The sequence below is a fragment of the Natator depressus genome, chromosome 7 (assembly GCF_965152275.1).
Source record: "Natator depressus isolate rNatDep1 chromosome 7, rNatDep2.hap1, whole genome shotgun sequence".
Taxonomy (NCBI): domain Eukaryota; kingdom Metazoa; phylum Chordata; order Testudines; family Cheloniidae; genus Natator; species Natator depressus.
The window spans coordinates 122,516,375-122,540,244 of record NC_134240.1 but is presented as its reverse complement, the minus strand read 5'-3'; the positions used below and the strand labels follow the sequence as shown (position 1 = coordinate 122,540,244).

Sequence of the window (23,870 nt, the reverse complement as noted above, 5' to 3'; positions counted from 1 at the left end):
CAACCCGCAGCCCCTGCTGTGGCTGTTCTGAGCTCCCCCCAGCTCGGCCGGTGCCCCTCACTCCCGACCCGCAGCCCCTGCTATCCCGGCTCTGGGCTCCCCCAGCTCGGCCGGTGCCCCTCACTCCCGACCCGCAGCCCCTGCTATCCCGGCTCTGGGCTCCCCCAGCTCGGCCGGTGCCCCTCACTCCCGACCCGCAGCCCCTGCTGTGGCTGTTCTGGGCCCTGACATTCCTCTGCCCAGCTCAGGGCGCCGGCCCGGCCTGCAGACTGTCCTGGGGCCTGGAGTCTGTTCGGCAAAGCTGGGTCCCCTTTTGTTGTGCAGGCAGCTGGACAAGAACCAGATCAGCTGTATCGAGGACGGGGCCTTCCGCGCGCTGCGGGGCCTGGAGGTTCTGTAAGTGGGGCGGACACGGGGCATGGGGCACGGGATTCGGAGCCGTGAGTTCGGCTGTCCTGGGGGGCAGGGGGGCTCCCACCTGCCCGGCCTCCAGGTGCCAGCTCCGGGAACAGGCTGTCTGGGGGTGGCCAGCCTGGCCAAGCCTCGCTGAGCAAACCGGGGCTCAGCCCAAGCCCCAGTCGCCAGCAGCACAGAGCTGGGGGGGGGGGATCAGCCCCAGGTGCGGGCAGCAGGGGGCACGGAGCTGGGGGGGGTCAGGAACTCCCTGGCCCTGGGCACCTCTGCCCTCTCACAGCCCGTGTGGGCCCTGCCCCAGCGCCTGCCCCCTCCCCAGCCCCCTGCACTCACCCGAGAGCCTCTCAGAGCCAGGGGGGCGGGCTCTGGCTGGTCTGTCCTGTGGGGGGACACGTGGGGGGGCGGGCTCTGGCTGGTCTGTCCCGGCGGGGGGACACGTGGGGGGGGGCGGGCTCTGGCTGGTCTGTCCCGGTGGGGGGGACACGTGGGGGGGGAGTGGGCTCTGGCTGGTCTGTCCCGGCGGGGGGACACGTGGGGGGGAGTGGGCTCTGGCTGGTCTGTCCCGGTGGGGGGGACACGTGGGGGGGGCTCTGGCTGGTCTGTCCCGGCGGGGGAACACGTGGGGGGGGCGGGCTCTGGCTGGTCTGTCCTGTGGGGGGACACGTGGGGGGCGGGCTCTGGCTGGTCTGTCCCGGCGGGGGGACACGTGGGGGGGGGCGGGCTCTGGCTGGTCTGTCCCGGTGGGGGGGACACGTGGGGGGGGAGTGGGCTCTGGCTGGTCTGTCCCGGTGGGGGGGACACGTGGGGGGGGCTCTGGCTGGTCTGTCCCGGCGGGGGGACACGTGGGGGGGGCTCTGGCTGGTCTGTCCCGGCGGGGGGACACGTGGGGGGGGCGGGCTCTGGCTGGTCTGTCCCAGTGGGGGGACACGTGGGGGGGGTGGGCTCTGGCTGGTCTGTCCCGGCGGGGGGGACACGTGGGGCGGGCTCTGGCTGGTCTGTCCCGGCGGGGGGGACACGTGGGGGGGGCTCTGGCTGGTCTGTCCCGGCGGGGGGACACGTGGGGGGGGCTCTGGCTGGTCTGTCCCGGCGGGGGGGGGGCTCTGGCTGGTCTGTCCCAGTGGGGGGGACACGTGGGGGGGGCTCTGGCTGGTCTGTCCCGGCGGGGGGACACGTGGGGGGGGCTCTGGCTGGTCTGTCCCGGCGGGGGGATACGTGGGGGGGGGCTCTGGCTGGTCTGTCCCGGCGGGGGGACACGTGGGGGGGGCTCTGGCTGGTCTGTCCCGGCGGGGGAACACGTGGGGGGGGGCTCTGGCTGGTCTGTCCCGGCGGGGGGACACGTGGGGGGGGCTGTGGCTGGTCTGTCCCGGCGGGGGGACACGTGGGGGGGGCTGTGGCTGGTCTGTCCCGGCGGGGGGACACGTGGGGGGGGCTGTGGCTGGTCTGTCCCGGCGGGGGGACACGTGGGGGGGGCTGTGGCTGGTCTGTCCCGGCGGGGGGACACGTGGGGGGGGCTCTGGCTGGTCTGTCCCGGCGGGGGGACACGTGGGGGGGGCTGTGGCTGGTCTGTCCCGGCGGGGGGACACGTGGGGGGGGCTCTGGCTGGTCTGTCCCGGCGGGGGGACACGTGGGGGGGGCTCTGGCTGGTCTGTCCCGGCGGGGGGACACGTGGGGGGGGGCTCTGGCTGGTCTGTCCCGGCGGGGGGACACGTGGGGGGGGCTCTGGCTGGTCTGTCCCGGCGGGGGGACACGTGGGGGGGGCTCTGGCTGGTCTGTCCCGGCGGGGGGACACGTGGGGGGGGCTCTGGCTGGTCTGTCCCGGCGGGGGGGGCCCTGACCCGTCTCCGTCGCCTCCTGCAGGACACTGAACAACAACAACATCAGCGCCATCCCCGTGTCCAGCTTCAACCACATGCCCAGACTCCGGACCTTGTGAGTACGGGGGGGCTGGGGGGCGGGCGGGGGGCTGGAGCAGGGTGCACAGTGGGGGGCTGAGGGCCACTGAACCAGGCTGTAACCCCTGGATATGGTGGAACCCAGTCAAGCCAGGGGGCACTGCAGCCCCCCCGCACTCCCGCACCCCTAATCCCAGCACCCGTGGGGCAGGTGGTCCCGGGATGGGTGGAGGGCAGGGCCCCAGGGCTGGGCTGGACACTGGGGAGGGGAAGCTGGCCAGGGGGACGCGCTGCTGCCTCCAACCCAGCGCGTTGCAGAAGCTTTTGGCCCCCCCTTGTTCCCACGCTCTGGTGCTGCCTGCCGCAGCTCAGCCATTGCCCCTCCCGGGGTCCCCACGCGCCCCTGGAGCTGGGGCCGTGGGCCCTGGGGGGCTGGGCCGTGGGCTCTGGGGGGCTGGCTCTGGGGGGCTGGGGCCGTGGGCCCTGGGGGGCTGGTGCCGTGTGCTCTGGGGGGCTGGCTCTGGGGGGCTGGGGCTGTGGGCCCTGGGGGGCTGGGCTGTGGGCTCTGGAGGGCTGGACCTGGGGTCTGGGCTGTGGGCCCTGGGGGGCTGGTGCCGTGTGCTCTGGGGGGCTGGACCTGGGGGGCTGGGGCTGTGGGCCCTGGGGGGCTGGTGCCGTGTGCTCTGGGGGGCTGGGGCTGTGGGCCCTGGGGGCTGGGCTGTGGGCTCTGGAGGGCTGGACCTGGGGTCTGGGCTGTGGGCCCTGGGGGGCTGGTGCCGTGTGCTCTGGGGGGCTGGACCTGGGGGGCTGGGGCTGTGGGCCCTGGGGGGCTGGTGCCGTGTGCTCTGGGGGGCTGGCTCTGGGGGGCTGGGGCTGTGGGCCCTGGGGGGCTGGTGCCGTGTGCTCTGGGGGGCTGGGGCTGTGGGCCCTGGGGGCTGGGCCGTGGGCTCTGGAGGGCTGGACCTGGGGTCTGGGCTGTGGGCCCTGGGGGGCTGGTGCCGTGTGCTCTGGGGGGCTGGGGCTGTGGGCCCTGGGGGGCTGGTGCCGTGTGCTCTGGGGGGCTGGCTCTGGGGGGCTGGGGCTGTGGGCCCTGGGGGGCTGGTGCCGTGTGCTCTGGGGGGCTGGGGCTGTGGGCCCTGGGGGCTGGGCCGTGGGCTCTGGAGGGCTGGACCTGGGGGGCTGGGGCTGTGGGCCCTGGGGGGCTGGTGCCGTGTGCTCTGGGGGGCTGGACCTGGGGGGCTGGGGCTGTGGGCCCTGGGGGGCTGGTGCCGTGTGCTCTGGGGGGCTGGGGCTGTGGGCCCTGGGGGGCTGGTGCCGTGTGCTCTGGGGGGCTGGGGCTGTGGGCCCTGGGGGGCTGGGCTGTGGGCTCTGGAGGGCTGGACCTGGGGTCTGGGCTGTGGGCGCTCGGGAGGCCTGGCTGGGGGCTCCGCAGGAGCCGGCAGCCCAGGGACGGGCGGCTGGGGACGTCCCCGCGGGGAGACCCCGACACTGACCCTCTGCCCTTCCCCAGCCGCCTCCACTCCAACCAGCTGTTCTGCGACTGCCACCTGGGCTGGCTCGCAGGGTGGCTGCGCCAGCGCCCCGCCATCGGGCTCTTCACGCAGTGCGCCGGGCCCCCCCCCCTCCGCGGCGCCAGCCTGCCCGAGCTCCCGAAACACGAGTTCAGCTGCTCAGGTCAGGGGGCTGCTGTGGCCTGGGGGGGCCTGCCTGGGCGGGGGGTCTGGGCTGGGGGGGGCCTGCCTGGGCGGGGGTCTGGGCTGGGGGGGGCCTGCCTGGGCGGGGGGTCTGGGCTGGGGGGGGCCTGCCTGGGCGGGGGTCTGGGCTGGGGGGGGCCTGCCTGGGTGGGGGTCTGGGCTGGGGGGGGCCTGTCTGGGCAGGGGTCTGGCCTGGGAGGGGCCTGCCTGGGCGGGGGTCTGGGCTGCAGGGGGGGGGCCCTGCCTGGGGGGGCGTCTGGCCTGCGGGGGGCTCTGCCTGGGCAGGGGGTCTGGGCTGGGGGGGCCCTGCCTGGGGGGTGTCTGGCCTGCGGGGGGCTCTGCCTGGGGGGAGGGAGCTGCTCTGGGCTGCCGGGGGCCTGGTGCCCTGGGGGGTGAGGTGAGGGTGATGCCGCGTCTCCGCCTGGCCCAGCACCAGCTGCGCCCTCGAGCTCCCTGCCCCTGCCCAGGCCGTGTCCCCGTCTCACTCGGCCGCTGCTCTGCTTCCCCGGCAGGACAAACGGACGCCTCCCACGCCCAGGTCTGCAGCCTCTCGTCCGGCTCCTGCCCCGCCATGTGCACCTGCAGCAACAGCGTGGTGGACTGCCGAGGCAAGGGGCTGACGGCCATCCCCGCCAACCTGCCCGAGGGCATGACAGAGATGTGAGTGCGCCAGTGCCCCCCGCCGGACCCCCAGCAGCCCCACGGCGACACAGGGCGCGGCAGCTGGGCCCAGCCCCGCCCCCAGGGGACAGGGCCGGGGACGGCGCTGCAGGCCTGGGTGGGGCCGAGGGAGCAGACCCACCTGTGTCCGCCAGGCACCGGGCATCCTGCTCGCCCAGGGAGCCCCCGGCAGACACCGACCTGGCGTCGGCGCACAACAGGCCGGCTCCCGATGGCGGCCAGGGCCATGCCAGGCGTGTCACATCCCGCGTGTGGCCCCCACCTGCCGCCTGGGAAAGGAGTCGCTCGTCAGGGCAGCCCTCGGCAGCAGGAGGGTGGTGCCGCTAGCCAGGCTGGAGCCGGCCCTTGGACAGACCCGTTGCCCCGGTGTAACGAGGCTGGTTCTGGCGGGACCCCACTGAGAGTGCCAATTCAGGACAAACTGCTCAGAGCAGGGCAGTCACAGCCCAAGGCTGGGGTTTCTGTGCACACCGAGGCAAACCAAACCAGCCAGACAGAGAGGACTTTGGTCTCACCCCACTGGCTAACCACAAGTCACACAAGCAATTCCCCCTGGACACTCCAGTTTCCCAGTATCCCCAGCGCCACTCGTTATGGGGACAAATGGTTATGAAAACCAATACCCCAGTAAAATAAAAGAGGTTCTCTCGTTCCCAAAGGACCATGCCCCAGACCCAGGTGTGATGTTATGAGTGTAATATAATATCTCATTGAAAGGTGACAGGGCCAGAAAGAGTTAATGAACTCCCAGACTGACCTGACCCTGGGCCGGGCGAACTTTAAAGACTGGTTAGGAAGAGATGGAAATGGAGAGAGCTGTGAAATGCAGCCGGCAGGGTGAGAGAGAGAAGGGGAGCTGTGTGCTCAGGGCTTGTGATGTCAGCAAACGAGGCTTGGCTATGGCTATGGCTTTGATTCAAAGACCAAAAAGCGAATATTAATATATACTTGAGTGACATAGTACTGTTGTCTATGTGCCTCTTTGAAGGTTGTGATAACCTGTGTCTGAACTGTTAATGGATAAATGACCCTGTGCTAATTGCCAGGGTGTTTGGGAGAAGGAAAGTGAAGCCGATTGTCTTCTCGGGCCAAGAGGCTGCAGGAAATGTTTAAAAATCTTGGGACACGATCCTTCTTCATCTCAGATCTGCTTTGGGTTTCAAGAAGGGGAAACCCTGAGCCATGAGGATTGAGATCCCCAGTCGCTGACTGGAGTCACTCTGAATACGAACATTGGACTGTAACCTGTGGACTATTTCTAAAAGGACTTTTGGCCACTACAAACTCACCATCTCTGCCATGTACCTGGACCTCAAGAACTGAACTCAAGTCTGCCTGTATATTGATCTTTCAGCCAACTCTCTCTCTTTTCTTTTTAAATAAACGTTAGTTTAGTTAACAAGAATTGGCTCTAGCGTGTATTTTGGGTACGATCTAAGTTATCATTGGACCTGGGAGTGTGGCGGATCCTTTGGGGTTGGAGAATCTTTTCTTTTATAGGATGAGATAACATGTTCAGTAACCATCCTCGTATCTGACAGGTGTGTCTGGAGGGGGGCCTGAGGCTGGACGTCTGAGTACCCCGGGAGGTGATACAGAGGCTGGTTTGGGCTGGTTTGATAACTCTAAGTATTGGAATATCCACCAGCATGTGGGGTTTGTCTGCCCCGGTCTGTTTGCAGTTCACCCCGATTGAGTGACCTCAACTGGCTCCCACAGGCAGCACCGTCACCCCAGGTCAATGTACAAATCAGATCTTACCCACCAATCACGCTGTTGCCAATCCTTCAGCATCTAAAATCTAAAGGTTTATTCAGAAAAGGAAAAGGATAGAGATGAGAGCTAGAAGTGGTGAAATGGAATCAATGACAGACAGCAATGGCAAAGTTCTTGGTTCAGGCGTGCAGCAGTGATGGAATGAGCTGCAGGTTCAAATCAAGTCTCTGGAGAACATCCCCAGCTGGGGTGGGTCTTTCAGTCCTTGGTTCAAAGCTTCAGTGCAGCAAAGTCCCTCCAGAGGTCAGAAGCAGGATTGAAGACAAGATGAAGGAGCTGCAGCAGGTTTTTATAGTCTCTTGCCATGTGGTCTCTGCTTTCTTTGTCCCAAGGACAAGCTGTCCCTCACACGGCCTGGGAAAACCTCAGAGTTCTGTCCATAGGCGGGTCCCTGCCCACCTTGCTGAGTCCCAAGGCATGTCTGCCTTCTCTCAATGGGTCAGTTGTGTAGCTGATGGTCCTTAATGGGCCACCAAGCAGGCTAGGCAGAGCTGACACCACCTTGTCTGGGGTGTCACCCAGAAGCAGAGCATAAGTTTGAAATAGAGACAGTATAGAGCCAATATTCAAAACTTCAACTTCAAAATGATACCCACATACAGATCACATAGTCCTAACCAGCAAACCATAATCTCGTCTTAGACACCTCATTTGACCCCCTTTATACAAGATTTGGTGCCACTACAGGACTTTGGTTGTGATCTATACAGATTATGTCAATAACATCACACCCGGTTTCCCAACGACCCCCCCCCCGGGGGGCAGTGACCCTGCTCACCGGTTCCCCCAGGACTTCGCCCAAACTGTAACTAGAGCGAATCTCCATCGGGAACTCCAGCTGAGCCAGCCCAGGGCAAATCCGCGCCGCGGAGAGCACCCCTGCAGGGAGAGGTGGGGCTGGGGCAGCTCCCCCCACAGCCAGCACCCCCCTGGGCTCCCCACAGCGCCCCCTGCAGGGAGAGGCCAGGCTGCAGTAGACAGCCAGCAGGACGGGCGGGTTTGGTTCATTTTCTGTCTCTCCACAGACGCCTGGAGCTGAACGGGATCAGATCTGTCCCCCCTGGGGCCTTCTCGCCCTACAAGAAGCTGCGGCGGATGTACGTGCCCCAAGCCTGACCCTGGGCGTGCCCGGAACTGCCCCCATGCCCTCTGCCCCATTTTCCCCAGCGCGTGCCCCGCGTCCCTGCTGCCGCCTCTGGAGTCTCAGCCCGTGAGGAGCCCAAGGGGCACTGGTCCTGTCCTGGGTGCCCTGTGGTCTCTCAGCTCCGCACCCAGCGGAGGCAGGGCGGGGCCCCCGGCACTGGGCCCCTCTGCCCCAGGCTCACGCAGCAGGTCCCAATGGGGCTTAGGGCGCCTGTGCGGCGAAACCAGCCCTCCCAGCCGCCAACAGCAATTCCGGGCCCCAGGGCAGAACAGTCCATGGGCCCCTAGAAGGGGCCACCTGACATCGGGCGGGGCTGCAGCCGTGCTGGCTGGTGCCTGGAGCCGGCCCTGGCTGGCTGCGCTGCTGGGCGGCTCTTCTGGCACAGCCAGGGCTTCCATGTGCCCACCCGGCTGCCCACGCCGGCAGGAGTGCCAGGACAGCGGTCCCCCCGGGCCCCCGAACCTGCAGGAGGTTTCTAGCCGGTAAGGGGTACTGGGAAGACGTGGGGCCACCGGACGGCCCCATGGCAGCAGCTCCAACACCCGCCCACGGAGCCCCGCCAGAGGACATGGCTGGGGGGCAGGGCTGTGCCTCTGGGGCCATTCATTCTTAACAGCACAATCCCTATGCTAACAAACCTAAAGGAAGGCTTCCTTAGCATGTGCACGGCTGTTTTACCTTGGTCAGGGCCAAGTCAAAGGCACAGGGGCTGGTAAAGGCAGGCTGGCAGAAACTTAGTTTGGACATAAGGGAGGCACTGATAGTGTGTTACCGGCAAGTGGGGTGACTGTCCTCCCTAGCCTTCTTTCATTCAATGTGGGGGGCTGCTGGACCCTCAATGACACCTGGAGGTACAGGTGGCCCCAGGGGCCCAAAGCATCATTTTACACCTGCCTCTGTTAAATTGTAGACAGGTAACGGGAGTGTCAGAGGGGACGGGGAGAGCGTGGGGGCCTGGGGCTGGGCAGGGTCACATGGAGGGTCGCGTGCCCCCCCTTGTGTCCCTCCCATGAGTGCAGTACTGGCAAGAAATTATTTCTACTTGCACCACTGGCCGCCGGTACCACCCCGCACGCCTAGGAGCCCTGTGGCCCGGCCGGGCAATTTAAAACGGCCCCACTGCCGAGTTCCCTCGAATGTTTCCCACCTGTGTGTGGAATGAATTTTGTTACGTGCCCCAGTATGGAGGTGAGGTGGGACACGACCCTGTGTGACACATCACCTCCGTATTCGTGCACATAACAAAATCCATGTGGTGGGGGTGAGGCCGAGGGGTTTGGGGTCCGGGAGGTGGCTCAGGGCCAGGGCAGAGGGTTGGGTGCAGGGGATGGGGGCTCCAGCTGGGGGTGCGGGCTCTGGGGTGGAGCCAGGGATGAGGGGTTTGGGGTGCAGGCTGCCCTAGGGCTACGGCAGGAGAGAAGACCCCCCCCCCCAGCTCTCTCTCCCCGCAGCAGGGCTGGGGCTGGGTTCGGGCCTGGGGAGGGGCGCCCCCACCACACCAGAGTTCGGGTACCCCAGCTGCGTCCAGGCCGGGCTGGGCTAGGTGGGGTCTGGGGGAGGGGTACCCCCAGCCGCGGCAGGTCCCTGGGTGGATTCCCTGAGCACCTGCACGGTGGTAACTAGGCTGTTGCATGGCCGTGCCGCTTCCAGGGACCTCTCCGGGCCCTTTTACATCGCCCAGGCCCCTGGGCAATTCCCCCTTTGCCCCCATCGCTGGCCTGCCAGCCCTAAGGACCGGGACTCGCAAGCGGCCAGCTCACAAGAGCAACAGCTGAAGCTTCTGCCTCCTGACCCACCCCCAGCCCCACTCCTGCGAGCCCTTCCGCCAGCCCATCACCCTCCCCTCAGGGCACCTGCCACGGCCCCGTAACCCCTGTCATCCCTGCAGCGCCCGTGGGGGAGAGACCCGTCTCCTGCCCCTCTGCCCCAGGGCGGCCAGCCACCCCACAGCCTTGTCCCTCCCCGCCCGGCGGAGGGCGACTGGGCAAAGACCTGGCCCCTCCATGGGGTGCTGTGGGGAGCAGTGGGATTCTGGCCAGCCCTGGGGGAGACGCTCCCTGGGCCCCCCAGGGCTGCAGCTGGGTGGGGCTGGTGTGGCGGACGCGGGCTGGGGAGGGAAGACAACGCTGGGCATTTCCCCCTTTGCCTTGCAGAGACCTGAGCAACAACCAGATCTCGGAGATCGCACGTGACGCCTTCCAGGGGCTGCGCTCGCTGAACTCCCTGTGAGTCCCGGGCTCCCCGGGCCACTCCCGGCCAAGGGCTTCGCCACGTCCAGAGCCCCGGGAATCACGACCTCCAGCCTCACTGATCGTCACAGGGTCCCTGGGAGCCGCTACGGAGCCACGCTGCCCTGGGCCCCCGCCGCGCCCCCAACGCCCCTCACTCCCGACCCGCGGCCCCCAGCCCTGGGCCCCCGCCGCGCCCCCAACGCCCCTCACTCCCGACCCGCGGCCCCCAGTCCTGGGCCCCCGCTGCGCCCCCAACGCCCCTCACTCCCGAACCGTGGCCCCTCGGCTGAGGCTAGCCCGTCGCACTGGGAGGTGGGTCTGGATTGGAGGCGGAGGTAGGATCCCTGGCCAGGACCAAGGCTTGGGGCCCCAGCAACGTGGGGTGGCCCGTGCTGGGGGTCGGCAAAGCTGGGGGCTGCGGGGCTCCTGGCTGGAGTCCTGTGGGGATCCCTGTTCGCTGGGCCGGGGGCTCAGGCCAATGCCCACGGGTCTGCGTGCGAGCGACGGGCTCTGTCTTTTCCAGTGTGCTGTATGGGAACAAGATCACAGACCTGCCCAGGGGCGTCTTCGGGGGACTCCACGCGCTGCAGCTGCTGTAAGGACGCGGCGGCTCGGGCAGGGGCTGGGTCTGCCCGGCTCTGCTCTCGGGAGCCCGGAGTGCCAGCCCCGGTGTCTGCGGTGCCCCCCCGGGCTGGCCCCGGCAGGGCCCAGGGCAGGGCCGGCCTGCGTCTCTGTTTGACGTCTCCCTGCCCCCCCAGGCTCATCAACGCCAACAAGATCAGCTGCCTCCGTGCTGACACCTTCGGGGACCTGCAGAGCCTCTCGCTGCTCTCGCTGTACGACAACAAGCTGCAGGGCCTGGCCAAGGGCACCTTCGCCCCCCTGCGGGCCATCCAGACGCTGTGAGTGCCAGGCAGCGCCCGCCCCGCCAGCCACCAACTCCCGGGCTCGGGGGGATTCCTGCCCCGCCCTGCGAGGCCCACGTGGGGCAGGCTCTGGTCCAGGAGGTGCAGCCTGGGGGGTGGGCAAAGGGGCCTTCACGCCCTCGGATCCTGGGCTCCCCCGGGGCTGAGACGGGGATATAACCCTGGAACCGGGTAAGTCAGCGGAACCTGGGGGGTCCTAGCACCACGTGCTGCAGGCCCCCCAGCAGGGCTCGGTGGGGCAGCATGGAGGGCTAGCTGGGGCTGGGGGTCATGAGCTGGTGTGCAGGCCCCAGGGCAGTGCAGAGGGGCCAGGCCGGGGGTTGCTGTGATTTACCCACAGGGTCCCTAGAGCCCTGTTGGGGTTGGCGCTCCCCGCCTGGGCCCAGCTGCGAGCCAGGGCCCTGCCCATGTGGGGCCGGCACCCCCCGCTCAGGGCCTGGCCAGTAACACTCAGAGCTGGGGCCCGCTTCACCCTCCTCCCCTCTGCGTCCCCCCGCCAGGCACCTGGCTCAGAACCCCTTCGTCTGCGACTGCCAGCTGCGGTGGTTGGCGGATTTCCTGCGTGCCAACCCCATTGAGACCAGCGGTGCCCGCTGCGCCAGCCCGCGCCGCCTGGCCAACAAGCGCATCGGCCAGATCAAGGGCAAGAAGTTTCGCTGCTCAGGTGCGTCCCTCCCCTCTGCCCGGGGCCCTCCCTGCCCCCTGCCGCTGCGGGACCCGGGGCTGGGGCACGCAGGCACTTACTCGGGGAGCTGCTGCTAGACCCGGGGAAGGCAGCGGGGTCCCTCCAGGATCTTGGCCCCGTCGGTGAAGGGAGCGAGGGGCCGGTGCCCCCGGGTGCTGAGCAGGCAGAGGGGCGAGCTGGGGCATGGAGTCTCCATGCAGCCAAAGGGGGCGGGGAAGCTGGAGCCCAGGCTCCTGCTCCGCCAGCCCCGGGCCCTTCCCTGGGGAACCAGAGCGTCCGTCCTCCCCGCCGCTATCGCGGCCTTAAGGGAGCCATGGGGTGCTGGGCGCCGCAGACACCGCGTCACGCCCTGCCCTGCAAGGGAGGAGGGGAAACTGAGGTATGGAGATGGAGGGACTTGCCCAAGCTCAGCCAGTCGGTCAGTGGCAGAGCCGGGGCTTGAGCCCTGAGTGCCAGCCCACCAGAGCCTGTCTCACTGAGCGAACCGAGGGCGGGAAGGAGGAGATCTCGCCAGGCACCACTGGCTGTGCCCAGCTCTCCCCCTCCCCACGCGGGCCCCGGCGCCTGGCTGCCCCGCTGACGTGTTTGTGCCTTTCTCTCCGCAGCCAAGGAGCAGTACTTTATCCCAGGTAAGGACCGAGCAGAGGCCTGCGGGCGGGAGCCGGGGCTGAGGGGACGTGTCTGCCCAGGGACTGTCCATGGGCCTCTCTCGGAGGGGCTGTGGTTTGCCGTGTGACGTCCTGCAAGGTTCAGTCACTGGGTTCCCGGGTACCTGGGCTCTGAGTCGCTGGGTACGGAGCCCCGCAGGACTCGCATGGCCCGGCTCTCCAGACCAGCACAGATATTGCCACCGGCTGCTGGCACCCTGGGGTCCGGCTCCAGAGGTGGGCGAATGGCCTTTTGCTAAGCAGTCAAAGGCCCTAACCCAGCCTGGCCCACGCCCCACACAGCCCCACACACTGGCACGGTGCTGGCGCAGGGGCTGGGATGGAGGCTGAATGAGAGAAGAAAACCAATGGCCCCTCCCCACGCCTGGCTGCCGGGCACTGGCTGGGCTTCTAGCAGAGAGCAGCTGGGGACTGCGATCTCAACCCCCATGTGGGGCAGGGGTGGCCCTGAGCCCCCCGGCCTAGGGGCTTGATCGCTGCAGGGAAATGGCATCTGCTCCTAAACCCCGGGGGAGTAGGAGGTGCAGCTCCATGCGCGGCAGGCTGCGCTGCCCCCTGCTGGCCTCACTGCACTGGGGCAGGACTGTGGCAGGCCAGCCCCCCCCCCAGCCCAGTGCCCGCCCCCCTGCCCCCCCCAGGGCGGTGGCTGGCGTCCTGGCCTCCCCGGCGTGTCTCTCGTGGCAGGCACGGAGGATCAGCAGCTGAACCGCGAGTGCAGCAGCGACGTGAGCTGCCCCCCGAAGTGCCGCTGTGAGGCCAGCGTGGTGGAGTGCTCCAGCCTGAAACTCTCCAAGCTCCCGGAGCGCATCCCGCAGGCCACGGCAGAGCTGTAAGGGCCCCCGGCGGCTCCCCGCGCGCTGGGCGTCCTGCCCCGGGTCTGTCTGTCTGTCACACACGCACTCGCCTTGCTGGAGCCCCCGCCCGGTCCAGGGGGCTGCATGCGTCACACCTGTGGGGGGGCTGGGGGCTTCCTTTATTCCTCCGGGGGGGCCGAGCCCTACCTGGGCCTCATCGTCAGCGTCTTTGTTCTTCTCTTCCCCGCCTCCCCCACCCCCAGCCGCCTGAACAGCAACGAGATCTCGGTCCTGGAGGCCACGGGGCTCTTCAAAAACCTCCCACACCTGAAAAAAATGTGAGTGCGACCCCAGCGAGTCCTCGCAGCCACGGTGAGGGCATGGGAGACACCGCAGGCAGGGCCAGGGAGCGGGGCACGGCCAGCGGAAGGGGGAGGCCGACGCTGCATCGTTTACCTGTGGAACTCACTGACGCAAGATGTCACTGAGGCCACGAGCTGAGCAGGAGTGGGCATTTCTGTGGCTAGTAAGAACAGCCAGAGTTACTGTAAACCTCCCATTCCAGGGCACAAGCCAGCCTCTCATGGACAGGGCCAGGAGGAACCACCCCCGCCCCAGACCAGTTATTCTACTAGTGCCCGCTAGGGGGTGCCGTGCACCTTCTCTGCAGCAGCTGAAGCTGGCCCCTGCTGGACAGACGCCCCCAGCCTGCCCGTGTTCCCACGGCATAGGACCGGACGCCCCCAGGGGATAGAGGGGTGGGACCCAGCAGGTGATGGCCTGCAGTGCACAGGGGTGGCTCTCTGGGGGGGCTGCACCCCCCCATCCCCTACGTAGGTCCAGCCTGCCGCTCCCCTCTCTCTCCAGCAACCTGAGCAACAACAAGGTGACGGAGATCGAGGACGGGGCCTTCGAGGGGGCGGCGTCCGTCAGCGAGCTGCACCTGACGGCCAATCAGCTGGAGTCGGTGCGCGGCGGCATGTTCCGGGGCCTGGCGGGGCTGCGCACCCTGTGAGTGGAGCCGGGGCCAGATCTGGCTGGGGGGGCTGGGGGGGCTGCGGGCGGGTTTCACTGGGTGCCTCGTGCCGCCCCCGTGCCTGCGTCCTCCCTCCCGGTGCCGCACCCCGCCCTCACGCTGCCTGCTCCTTAGATCGGGCCCCTGCAGCTGCCCCGGCAGGCGCGACCCAGACGGCTCTCCCCACTCGGGGCAACCTCCCACTGCACCCCCTGCCCTGGCACAGAGCCTGATCATTGCTGCTTCTGTCTGACTGCTGCCTGCCGCCCGCACTCACCCCGGCCCTGGGGACGAGAGGGAGACCCCCCACTCACCCTGGCTCTGTCGGGGCAGGAGGGTGCCCCGTGCCTGCTTCCTCCCTGCCGGGGCCAGGGGCGGGAGGGATGGGGAACAGCCGGGGAGTGGCACCCTCTGGCACTGCCCCCCTGCGCTGACGTGGGGCGTCTGTTTGCTGCTGGTCTGGGCCAGGCCCTTAGCTGCCTCCCCGGCCCCAGCTGGCCTGAGTCGCCGGGGCTGCTGCTGGGGGGTCCGTGCGCCCAGCGCCCTGTGCGCGAGGTGGTGCCCCGGCCCCGGGCAGGGCTGAGTCTCACTGCAGTGAGGGTTCCTGGGTGGCGAGGCGGGCAGCGGGCGGGTGCGGCTGGCGTGGCGACAGGGAGCCAGGCCGGGGCGCTGCTCGGGGGGCCGTTAACCCTCCCTCCCTCCCTGCCAGGATGCTGCGAAACAACCGCATCAGCTGCATCCACAACGACAGCTTCACGGGGCTGCGCAGCGTCCGCCTGCTCTCGCTCTACGACAACCAGATCAGCACCATCGCGCCCGGCGCCTTCGACACGCTGCAGTCGCTCTCCACGCTGTGAGTCGGGGCCTCCCGCCGTCCCTGCCGCTCCCAGCCGGCTCAGCCCGGCCTGGGGACCCTTCCCTCCCTCTCCCTGCCTGCCTGACGGCCCCGCCCCGCTGCCTCTGGGCTCTGGGGTGGGTGATGCTGGAACGATGGGGGAGCCCGCTGAGGTCACTCAATCGGGGTGAACTGCAAACAGACCGGGGCAGACAAACCCCACACGCTGGTGGATATTCCAACCCTGAGATTTCCCAAACCAGCCCAAACCAGCCTCTGCATCACCTCCCCGGGTACTCAGACGTCCAGCCTCAGGCCCCCCTCCAGACACACCTGTCAGATACGAGGATGGTTACTGAACATGTTATCTCATCCTATAAAAGAAAAGATTCTCCAACCCCAAAGGATCCGCCACACTCCCAGGTCCAATGATAACTTAGATCGTACCCAAAATACACGCTAGAGCCAATTCTTGTTAACTAAACTAACGTTTATTTAAAAAGAAAAGAGAGAGAGTTGGCTGAAAGATCAATATACAGGCAGACTTGAGTTCAGTTCTTGAGGTCCAGGTACATGGCAGAGATGGTGAGTTTGTAGTGGCCAAAAGTCCTTTTAGAAATAGTCCACAGGTTACAGTCCAATGTTCGTATTCAGAGTGACTCCAGTCAGCGACTGGGGATCTCAATCCTCATGGCTCAGGGTTTCCCCTTCTTGAAACCCAAAGCAGATCTGAGATGAAGAAGGATCGTGTCCCAAGGTTTTTAAACATTTCCTGCAGCCTCTTGGCCCGAGAAGACAATCGGCTTCACTTTCCTTCTCCCAAACACCCTGGCAGTTAGCACAGGGTCATTTATCCATTAACAGTTCAGGCACAGGTTACCACAACCTTCAAAGAGGCACATAGACAACAATACTATGTCACTCAAGTGTCTTCCTAAATGTTAATCCTCCTTTTTCGATCTTTGAATCAAAGCCATAGCCATAGCCAAGCCTCGTTTGCTGACATCACAAGCCCTGAGCACACAGCTCCCCTTCTCTCTCTCACCATGCCGGCTGCATTTCACAGCTCTCTCCATTTCCATCTCTTCCTAACCAGTCTTTAAAGTTCGCCCGGCCCCGGGGTCAGGTCAGTCTGGGAGTTCATTAACTCTTTCTGGCCCTGTCACCTTTCAATGAGATATTATATTACACTCATAACGTCAGAGATGCGCACGCCTGAGGCTTGGCCCAGGCCCCGCTGGCTCGGGAGCTGGGAGCCAGGGGGACTCCGGGTACCACGTTAGCCCCGCGCTCCCCTCTGCTGCGCAGGAACCTGCTGGCCAATCCCTTCGACTGTAACTGCCGGCTGGCCTGGCTGGGTGACTGGCTGCGGAAGAGGAAGATCGTGACGGGGAACCCGCGCTGCCAGAACCCCGACTTCCTGCGGCAGATCCCGCTCCAGGATGTGGCCTTCCCCGACTTCAGGTGTGAGGAAGGTAACTCACAGGCGCCATGGGGCTGAGCGGGGCGGCCAACGATGGGTCACCCCGCAGCAGGTCCCCCGGCGGGTGCTTCCCGGCTGGCCACGTCGGGCCCCGCTGCCACCCCACACCAGCCTCTCAGTCCTAGCCCCCAGCACCACGCCGCGCCCGGCCGGTCTCAGACTCAGAGCGGAGGCTGGCGCTGGGACACTACCCAGGGCCCAGGCACGCGGGCCAGCAGGCGGGTGGCTGGACCGGCTTAACTCAGGCTGGGGAGTTACACCCGCCCCAAGGGCGTCAGGGACAGAATTATTTTGATTTTTAGCCTTGGTTTGGTTTCGATTAAGGGCACAAGAGACTGAGGAAAACTTGCCCTGTAGTGCCGGACCCCTGGACCCCCGTCTGCTCAGTTTCCCAGAGAGACGGTGAAGGGGTGACTTGATTACGGCCCACAGGTATCGCCATGGGGAGCGGGTCCTGGGCGGTGGGCTGCCGACCAGCTGAGGAAGGTCTAACGCAGCCCAGGGGCTGGAAGCTGGAGCGAGACTCCTGCAGGCTGGAAACCAGGCGTGGATCTGTGCCAGGGAGGGGAAGTAGCTGTTGGAACAAGTGACCCGAGGGCGGGCGGATTTTCCAGCATGGGATCTGCTTTTGGGGCACTTGGGGGGCAGGCCTTGGAGTGTAGGAATCTCTGCCCCCAGGACGGGGCGAGAGCCTGGATCTGGATGGGCCCGTTACTTGCTGTGCCCCCCCTCCCCCACTTTGCAGGCCAGGAGGAGACGGGCTGCGTCCCACGGCCACAGTGCCCTCAGGAGTGCACCTGCCTGGACACGGTCGTTCGCTGCAGCAACAAACACCTCAAGTCCCTGCCCAAGGGGATCCCAAAGAACGTCACTGAGCTGTGAGTGTCCCAGGGCTCGGCCCGATTCCTCTCACCGCCCACCCCGGGCCCCGGCTCACGGGGCAGGGAGCCTGCGGGGCCAGGCCTGCTGGGCACAGGGAGAGCGGGACAGATTTCCCAGCAGGGGCTGGGAGGAGGGAGGGGGTGACAGTCACAGAACAGCCGGGCACCCCTGCTGCAGCCGTTCCCCCCCGGAGGTCACGGTGACACCCTGCACGCTCAGGCCAGCTAATCCGCCCGGCAACGGGCCCAGAGCCGCGTGCGTCGCACGCTGGTGTAAATCCAGAGGGACCCCACTGGCTTCAGTGGCATTTACCCCGGCAGCCCAAAAGCGGAGCCTGGCCATGGAGCGGGCGTCGATGGGGAGCTGGAGGTGTGAATTCCCGCCCCAGGAGAGGTGCCCAGGCCAGCACTGGCCCAGCCAGCGGGCTGACAACGGCAATGTCGTGGGTGGGGGGGGGCTACCCCCGAGCCAGAGGGGATTCCCCCTCCACCACAGCCTGCGAGAGCCCAGTCCCGTGAACGCTCCCTGGTGTCCCGTGGCACGGCGGGGCACGGCTGGGCACGGCCGGGCACGGCCGCACGTGGGTGCTGCGGGAATGCCTGGGCCAGACGAAGCTGTTTGCGCTGCTCCAAGGAGGGGTCAGGGTAGCGCCACGTCATTCGGGCCCCGACCAGGTGTGTGACCCGCCCGGCGGGAGACGGGGGGCGGGGGGGGCAGGAAACGCAGCTAATGGAGGCTGCACATTAAAGTCGGGGGGGCATTAATTATTCACCCTCCCATTAGCTGTTCCTGCTCCTGTGACCCCCCCATGCCCCATAAATAAACAGGAGCAGAACAAATCCTCGTTAGCAATGGGGCGCCCCATGCGCCGGCTGGGACTCTGGGGCGGGGCCGTCTCTCGCCGGGTGTTCGCGCAGCACCCGCTGCACTGGGGCTGTGACCCCGCCCGCTTCGCGCTGTGCCATAGCGATGGGCCTTGCTCCCGGCGGGGGCTGCTGAACCGGCTCCAACTTCCTACGCGCCCGAAACAGAACACCCTGCCCCGCCCCTTCTGTGAGGCCCCGCCCCTTCTGCGAGGCCCCACCCCTTCTGCGAGGCCCCGCCCCTTCTGCGAGGCCCCACCCCCTCCTCCCTCTGATGCTCACTCTCCCCACCCTCATTTTCACTCACTCGCTCATTTTCACTGGGCTGGGGTGCGGGGCCGGGGGGGGGAGGGCCCCGGCTGGGGGTGCGGACTCTGGGGTGGGGCCAGAAATGAGGGGTTCGGGGTGTGGGAGGGGCCTCTGGGTTGGGGCAGGCGGTTGGGATGCGGGAGGGGGTGAGGGCTCTGGCTGGGGCCAGGGATGAGGGGTTTGGGGTGCAGGAGGGGGCTCCGGGCTGGGGGTGGAGCCGAGGGGTTTGGAGTATGGGAGGGGGGTCCAGGCTGAGGCCGGGGGTTGTGGTGTGGGAGGGGGTACGGGTTCTGGGCTGGAGCAGGAGGTTGGGGTTCAGGGGGGGGAGGTAAGGGCTCCAGCTGGGGGTGCAGGCTCTGGTGTGGGGCCAGCGATGAGGGATTTGGGGTGCAGAAGGGGGCTCCGGGCTGGGGCTGAGGGGTTCCGAGGGCAAGAGGGGGATCAGGGCTGGGGCAGGGGGTTAGGGCCCGGGAGGGGGTTAGGGGTGCAGGCTCACCTCAGGCAGCGCCTGGAAGCAGCGACATGTCCCCCCTCTGGCTCCTACACGCTGCCCTGCCCGAAGCCCCAGCTCTGCAGCTCCCACTGGCCGGGAACCACAAACACTTCCAGCCCACCTGGAGTCTCAGACAGATGCCACACACACGTACACACTCCTGCACGCTCACACACGTGTGCCCCCCATGGTCAGAGCGGGACCCTGATCCCCTGTGTGGCTCTGACAGTGCTCCGCTCGGCATGGGGTCGGGGGGTCTCTGCACGGACAGACCCCAGGGCCGAACTGGGTGCGGTTGGTGCTGCACCCCACACGTGAGCCTGCCCCCTCACTACCCGTGCACCGGCCTCCTGAGCCCAGCCCCGATCGGTGACGGGCCTTTGTTCTCGCCCGCAGTTACCTGGACGGCAATCAGTTCGCGCGGGTCCCTGGAGAGCTCTCCTCCTTCAGATCCCTGCAGCTGGTGTAAGTATCCTGGCCCGGCTCTGCTGCTGCGTGGGCCCCGGCGGCAGGGATCCCGCGGGCTGGGCTGGCTGAGACTCGAGCCGCGAAGGCCGGGCAGTGCGCGGGGGTGGGGGCAGCGAGCCGGCCGGCGTCTGGGCGCTAGCTCAAGGCCGCGCAGCCTGGAAGCCGTGACAAAGCTGGGATCAGCCCTCGGGGGCTCCTGGCTCCAACCTGCCGCTTCTCGCTGCGGCGCGGAAGGTTTCTCAGCTGCTTTTCCCGAAGGGGGCCGGTGAGGGCAGGGACCGCGGGGGCCCGGCCAGGCGATGGCAGGGCGTGTGCTCTAGCAGGCCCAGCATCTTCTGCCCATTCACCCCCAAATTCACCCCTTCTGCCCTGTCCCCTGTCCTGTCTTTTCCCTGCCCCCGTCCCAGTCCCACGTCCTGTTCCCCCGGCACCCTGGGGAAGGGCTGTGAGCCTGTTAGAAACGCAGAGACAGCCATGTCCGAAGTTCCCACCCACCGGGGCTCCGAGCTGCCGAGGACCTGGCTGGTCAGAGCACTGAGCCTGATGCTGCCCTTCGCTGTTCAGGGCATAGCCCAGGACTTCTGCAGAGCAGCCCCCAGCGCCTCCCATTAGCACCCAGAAAACCGGGCACACACCCTTAGTGGCCCCTTTAAGTGACTTGCCCAGCATCTCACAGGAGGTCTGTGGCAGAGGCAGGGACAGACTCCAGTTCTCCAGGGCAGCATTCAACTGCCTTAACCACGGGATCGTCCTCCCTCCTCCTGCAGTCCCCGCCTCGCTCGCTGCCCAGCCCGCGGCGCCAACGGACGAGGCAGGGCCCAGAGGCAGCAGCCTCCGTCGCTGCCCAGCCCTGAGCCAGCCCCGGAGCAGGCCCAGCCGGTGCGCTGGCAGAGGCGGGTGCTGAGGGAGAACAGCGAGCGCCCCTATCGAGCGGAGACCATCCGTCCCGCGCACGGAGCGATGGTGGAATCACAGACCGAGGGGGCACCGGGGGCCAGGCACTAGCCCAGGGCTTGGGCATCTCTGTCTCCGTCCCCTGCGCTGTGACCAGGAATGGGACCGGGCTGACTTGGGCCCCAGAGGGGATTGTGGGCAGAGGGCGGGCAGAGGATGAATGGGGTACCAGCCGCGGAGCACTCCGGTGCTGCAGGATTGGGGCCGTGCTAGTCCTGGAGAGAAAATTCATCTCTCCATGGAGGTGAACAAAGGTAGCCCAGGCTCTGTTCTGGCGCTTCCTATCGGCCGAGCGCTCGGCTCTGCAACTTCCCTATTGTTCTTTTCACCCAGTTTTTAGCCCTGCCAGACCCAGTCTCCTACCCCCCAACAGCCCCCGTGCTCTAGGGCCAGGCTCACCAGTCTCCTTACCCCAATCTACTCCTTGGCCGACCATGTCTGTTTCTCCAGCCTCGTTCTCAGAAAGGGCTGCACTGGTTTGGCTGAAACTTTCCCTGAAAATTCAGCCTGAGGCAGCCCCTGGGGAGGAAAGTTTCAGCCCCCCTGGTTGACATTTGGGAAAGTTATAAACAGTTGAAAATTAGGGCTTATAGTGGGACGTGTCAGGGAACCTTCCTGATAGGTGGGTGCTCCCAGTCCCTTGTCTGAGAAAAAACAACTCCCTTCTCTTTGGAGAAACTAGGAGTGACCCCCTTTCTCCATCGCAGACCCCAACACCCCCCAGGCCCTGGGGTGAGCTTCTCAGCCATAGAGTCTTTTGGTCCTTCTGCCCCGCACATCGCAGGCCCCAGAGCCTCGCCCACCCGCTCCTGTGCTAGACCCAGACCTCCGGCTGAGTCACTGACGTCCTCAAATCATGGTTTAAAGACGTCAAGTTACAGAGAATCCACCATTGACACTAGTTTAAACCTGAAGGCAACTTCCCCCCCCCACCCCCCAGGGTCTCTGCCAGTCTGTCCTTCCCCACCCCAATATGGCGACCAGACCCTGAGCAGGTGGGCGAGACCCATCAGCCAGACACTGGGAAAGAATTTGCTGTAGTAACTCAGAGCCCTCCCCGTCCAGCGTCCCATCACCGGCCGTTGGGGGTATTTGCTACTAACAGTCGCCGATTGGCCATTGTGGGCAGTCCCATCACACCATCCCCTCCACACACGTATCACGCTCAGGCTTGAAGTTGGTTCGGTGTTTTGCCCCCCCGGCTCCCCTTGGGAGGCTGTTCCAGACCCTCACCCCTCCAGGGCTTAGAAACCTTCACCTCATGTCGAGCCCAAACTTGTTGACGGCCAGTTTGTCTCCATTTGTTCTCGGGGTAAGTCTGCGACAAAGCAGGGAACCGAACCGCAGTAGCTACGTACCCAGCGGAGCAGCCCCTCTCTCCTCCCTAGGGCTTGTGCCCGCCACCCACACGGGGCGAGTGGAACCTGCATCACCGCCCCCTGCAAAAGTCACACCAGGCCACAAACAGTCACGATGCTGGCTTAGCACCCGCAAGGGCAACCAGCGAGTACATCCGGGTGCCTTTCCTTTGCCTCCTGGTGCCGGCAGGGGGAGGTGACGTTTCCAAGCTTTGCTGTGCAACCCGGAGGGCTGGAAATTAGTGTAGCAAAGTGAACGCTCAGCTCAGCGCCTGACTCGGCAGCTGGGGCTTCACGAGAAACACCGGCAGCCAGGAGACTTGCCAGTGACCTGAGCATTGGCAGCACTGGTTAATCGAGTGGCACGTGGTTAAACTGCCACAGGAAACAGCTTCCTCCTGGAGCTGCCGGCGCGTCGTGTCCTGGGGCCCCAGTGGACGAGGGGAGCCCGCGGTGGCAGAGGAATCACACCACCTGCAAGGCACCCAGAGCGCTCACTCCACAGCGCCTGCCTGCCCTAGCCTGGCCACAGGGGGTGGCACCTCTACAAAACCACGGTTCCTTCCCACTGCCCCGGCCCCTGGGGCTGCGCCCGCCTGTACATCCGGCGCCCGCCAGGGCGTGACACCAGCCAGCACCACCCCACAGGCTGGGCGAGGCCGAGAGCCCAGCCCAATTGGCACCCTGCTGCCCTCGTGTTTTCCAGAGACCTGAGCAACAACAAGATCAGCTCCTTGAGCAACTCCTCCTTCAGCAACACGAGCCAGCTCACCACCCTGTAAGTCCCGGCCCTGCGGGGAGGGGGCTGCGGCTACTGACCCACTGAGGGGCGGGAGGGCGAGGCCTGGGAGTGCTGCAGAGAGCAGACTGGGCTCTGCCTCCAAACGCAGCCCCACCTGGCTTGCTGCTGAGGCCTCTGGGCCGTGCAGTCCAGGGCCGGATCCTGTAAGAAGAAGAACCGTCATTGTGGCCTCGCTGGAGGGCGCCCGAGAGGCCGTGAGCGGGGGGTGCCGGGCCTGTGCCCGGGGGTGACTCGGAGGCATCCCGTAAGGGAGAATGGCGCGGGAGCAGCCCAGGGGAGCCCCACCGGGGCGCCGCCCCTCGCCGCGTGCGTGTCGGCGCTCGGAGGACGTGACCGCATGTTGCTTCCTCCCCTGCGTCCCTAGGATCCTCAGCTACAACGCCCTGCAGTGCATCCCCCCACTAGCCTTCGAAGGGCTCCGGGCGCTCCGGCTGCTGTAAGTACGTCCCCGTGCCCAGGGCGGGGTCCTGCCCTGCTCACAGCACAGGGCCCAAGTGGCACCTCCGTGGCGCTGTCAGTGGCCTGCTTTGGAGAGGTGCTGAGCACCCACAGCGCCGGGGGCGAGGTGCGTGGTGTGAGGACGTGTGTCCCAGCTCGGCTTAGCCGTGGGGGGCTGGAGAAGGTGCCAGGCGGACGCGGTGCAGTGCCAGCGAACGGGGGGCTGGGGAAGGTGCCGGGCAGACGCGGTGCAGTGCCAGGGGACGGGGGGCTGGGGAAGGTGCCGGGCGGACGCGGTGCAGTGCCAGCAAATGGGAGGCTGGGGAAGGTGCTGGGCGGACACGGTGCAGTGCCAGCAAACGGGGGGCTGGGGAAGGTGCCGGGAGGACGCGGTGCAGTGCCAGGGAACGGGGGGCTGGGGAAGGTGCCGGGAGGATGCGGTGCAGTGCCAGGGGACGGGGGGCTGGGGAAGGTGCCAGGTGGACGCGGTGCAGTGCCAGGGGACGGGGGGCTGGGGAAGGTGCCGGGCGGACGCTGTGCAGTGCCAGGGGACGGGAGGTGGAGGCGGGCGAGGGGCAGGGCTGCCGCCATGAGCCCTGGGCTCTTGCTCTGCTGCCGCCAGGTGGATGCAGCCCGAGGGTCTAAGCTGCCTGGGTGTCCCTCTGGGCCTCGCGCTGGGCGGGCGCATGCCTGGCTCTCATGGAAATGCACGGGCTGCCCGGTGGCGCCCTCTGGCCCTGTGTTGCCATGAGCCTTGATCCCATGCTGCCGGCATCCTCTGGGCTCAGAGCCTCTCGTTCCCACCGCAGGTCTCTGCACGGCAATGACATCTCCAGCCTGCCAGAGGGCATCTTCGCCGACGTCACCTCCTTGTCCCACCTGTGAGTAGCTCCCTGCGCCCGGCTGCCCCGGGAAGGCCCCACGGTTCCGGGCCAGGCTCCCCAGAGAGCTCAGAGATCGCAGACAGGCCCCAAAGGGCAGGAGACAATCACTGCTGGGGTGGGGGGGGTTATTTCCTTCTGGGGTCAGCGCCGTCAGGCCACACCTGGGGCCAGGTCCCAGCGT

The 23,870-nt window shown here is 66.6% G+C and overlaps 1 protein-coding gene across 1 annotated transcript in view; it reads left to right on the top strand.

Moving 5' to 3' along the window:
* The window catches only part of SLIT1 (slit guidance ligand 1), a 148,500-nt gene that overhangs the window by 108,837 nt on the left and 15,793 nt on the right, over positions 1–23,870 (top strand). The window contains exons 6-25 of the mRNA XM_074959506.1: positions 325–396; positions 2,272–2,343; positions 3,817–3,980; positions 4,513–4,660; positions 7,483–7,554; positions 9,755–9,826; positions 10,356–10,427; positions 10,591–10,734; positions 11,259–11,422; positions 12,049–12,072; positions 12,796–12,940; positions 13,169–13,243; positions 13,773–13,916; positions 14,630–14,773; positions 16,064–16,230; positions 16,984–17,116; positions 19,182–19,250; positions 22,272–22,343; positions 22,732–22,803; positions 23,615–23,686. Of these exons, the coding sequence (XP_074815607.1) occupies positions 325–396; positions 2,272–2,343; positions 3,817–3,980; positions 4,513–4,660; positions 7,483–7,554; positions 9,755–9,826; positions 10,356–10,427; positions 10,591–10,734; positions 11,259–11,422; positions 12,049–12,072; positions 12,796–12,940; positions 13,169–13,243; positions 13,773–13,916; positions 14,630–14,773; positions 16,064–16,230; positions 16,984–17,116; positions 19,182–19,250; positions 22,272–22,343; positions 22,732–22,803; positions 23,615–23,686 (2,097 nt within the window). The remainder of the gene's footprint in view (positions 1–324; positions 397–2,271; positions 2,344–3,816; positions 3,981–4,512; positions 4,661–7,482; positions 7,555–9,754; positions 9,827–10,355; positions 10,428–10,590; positions 10,735–11,258; positions 11,423–12,048; positions 12,073–12,795; positions 12,941–13,168; positions 13,244–13,772; positions 13,917–14,629; positions 14,774–16,063; positions 16,231–16,983; positions 17,117–19,181; positions 19,251–22,271; positions 22,344–22,731; positions 22,804–23,614; positions 23,687–23,870) is intronic.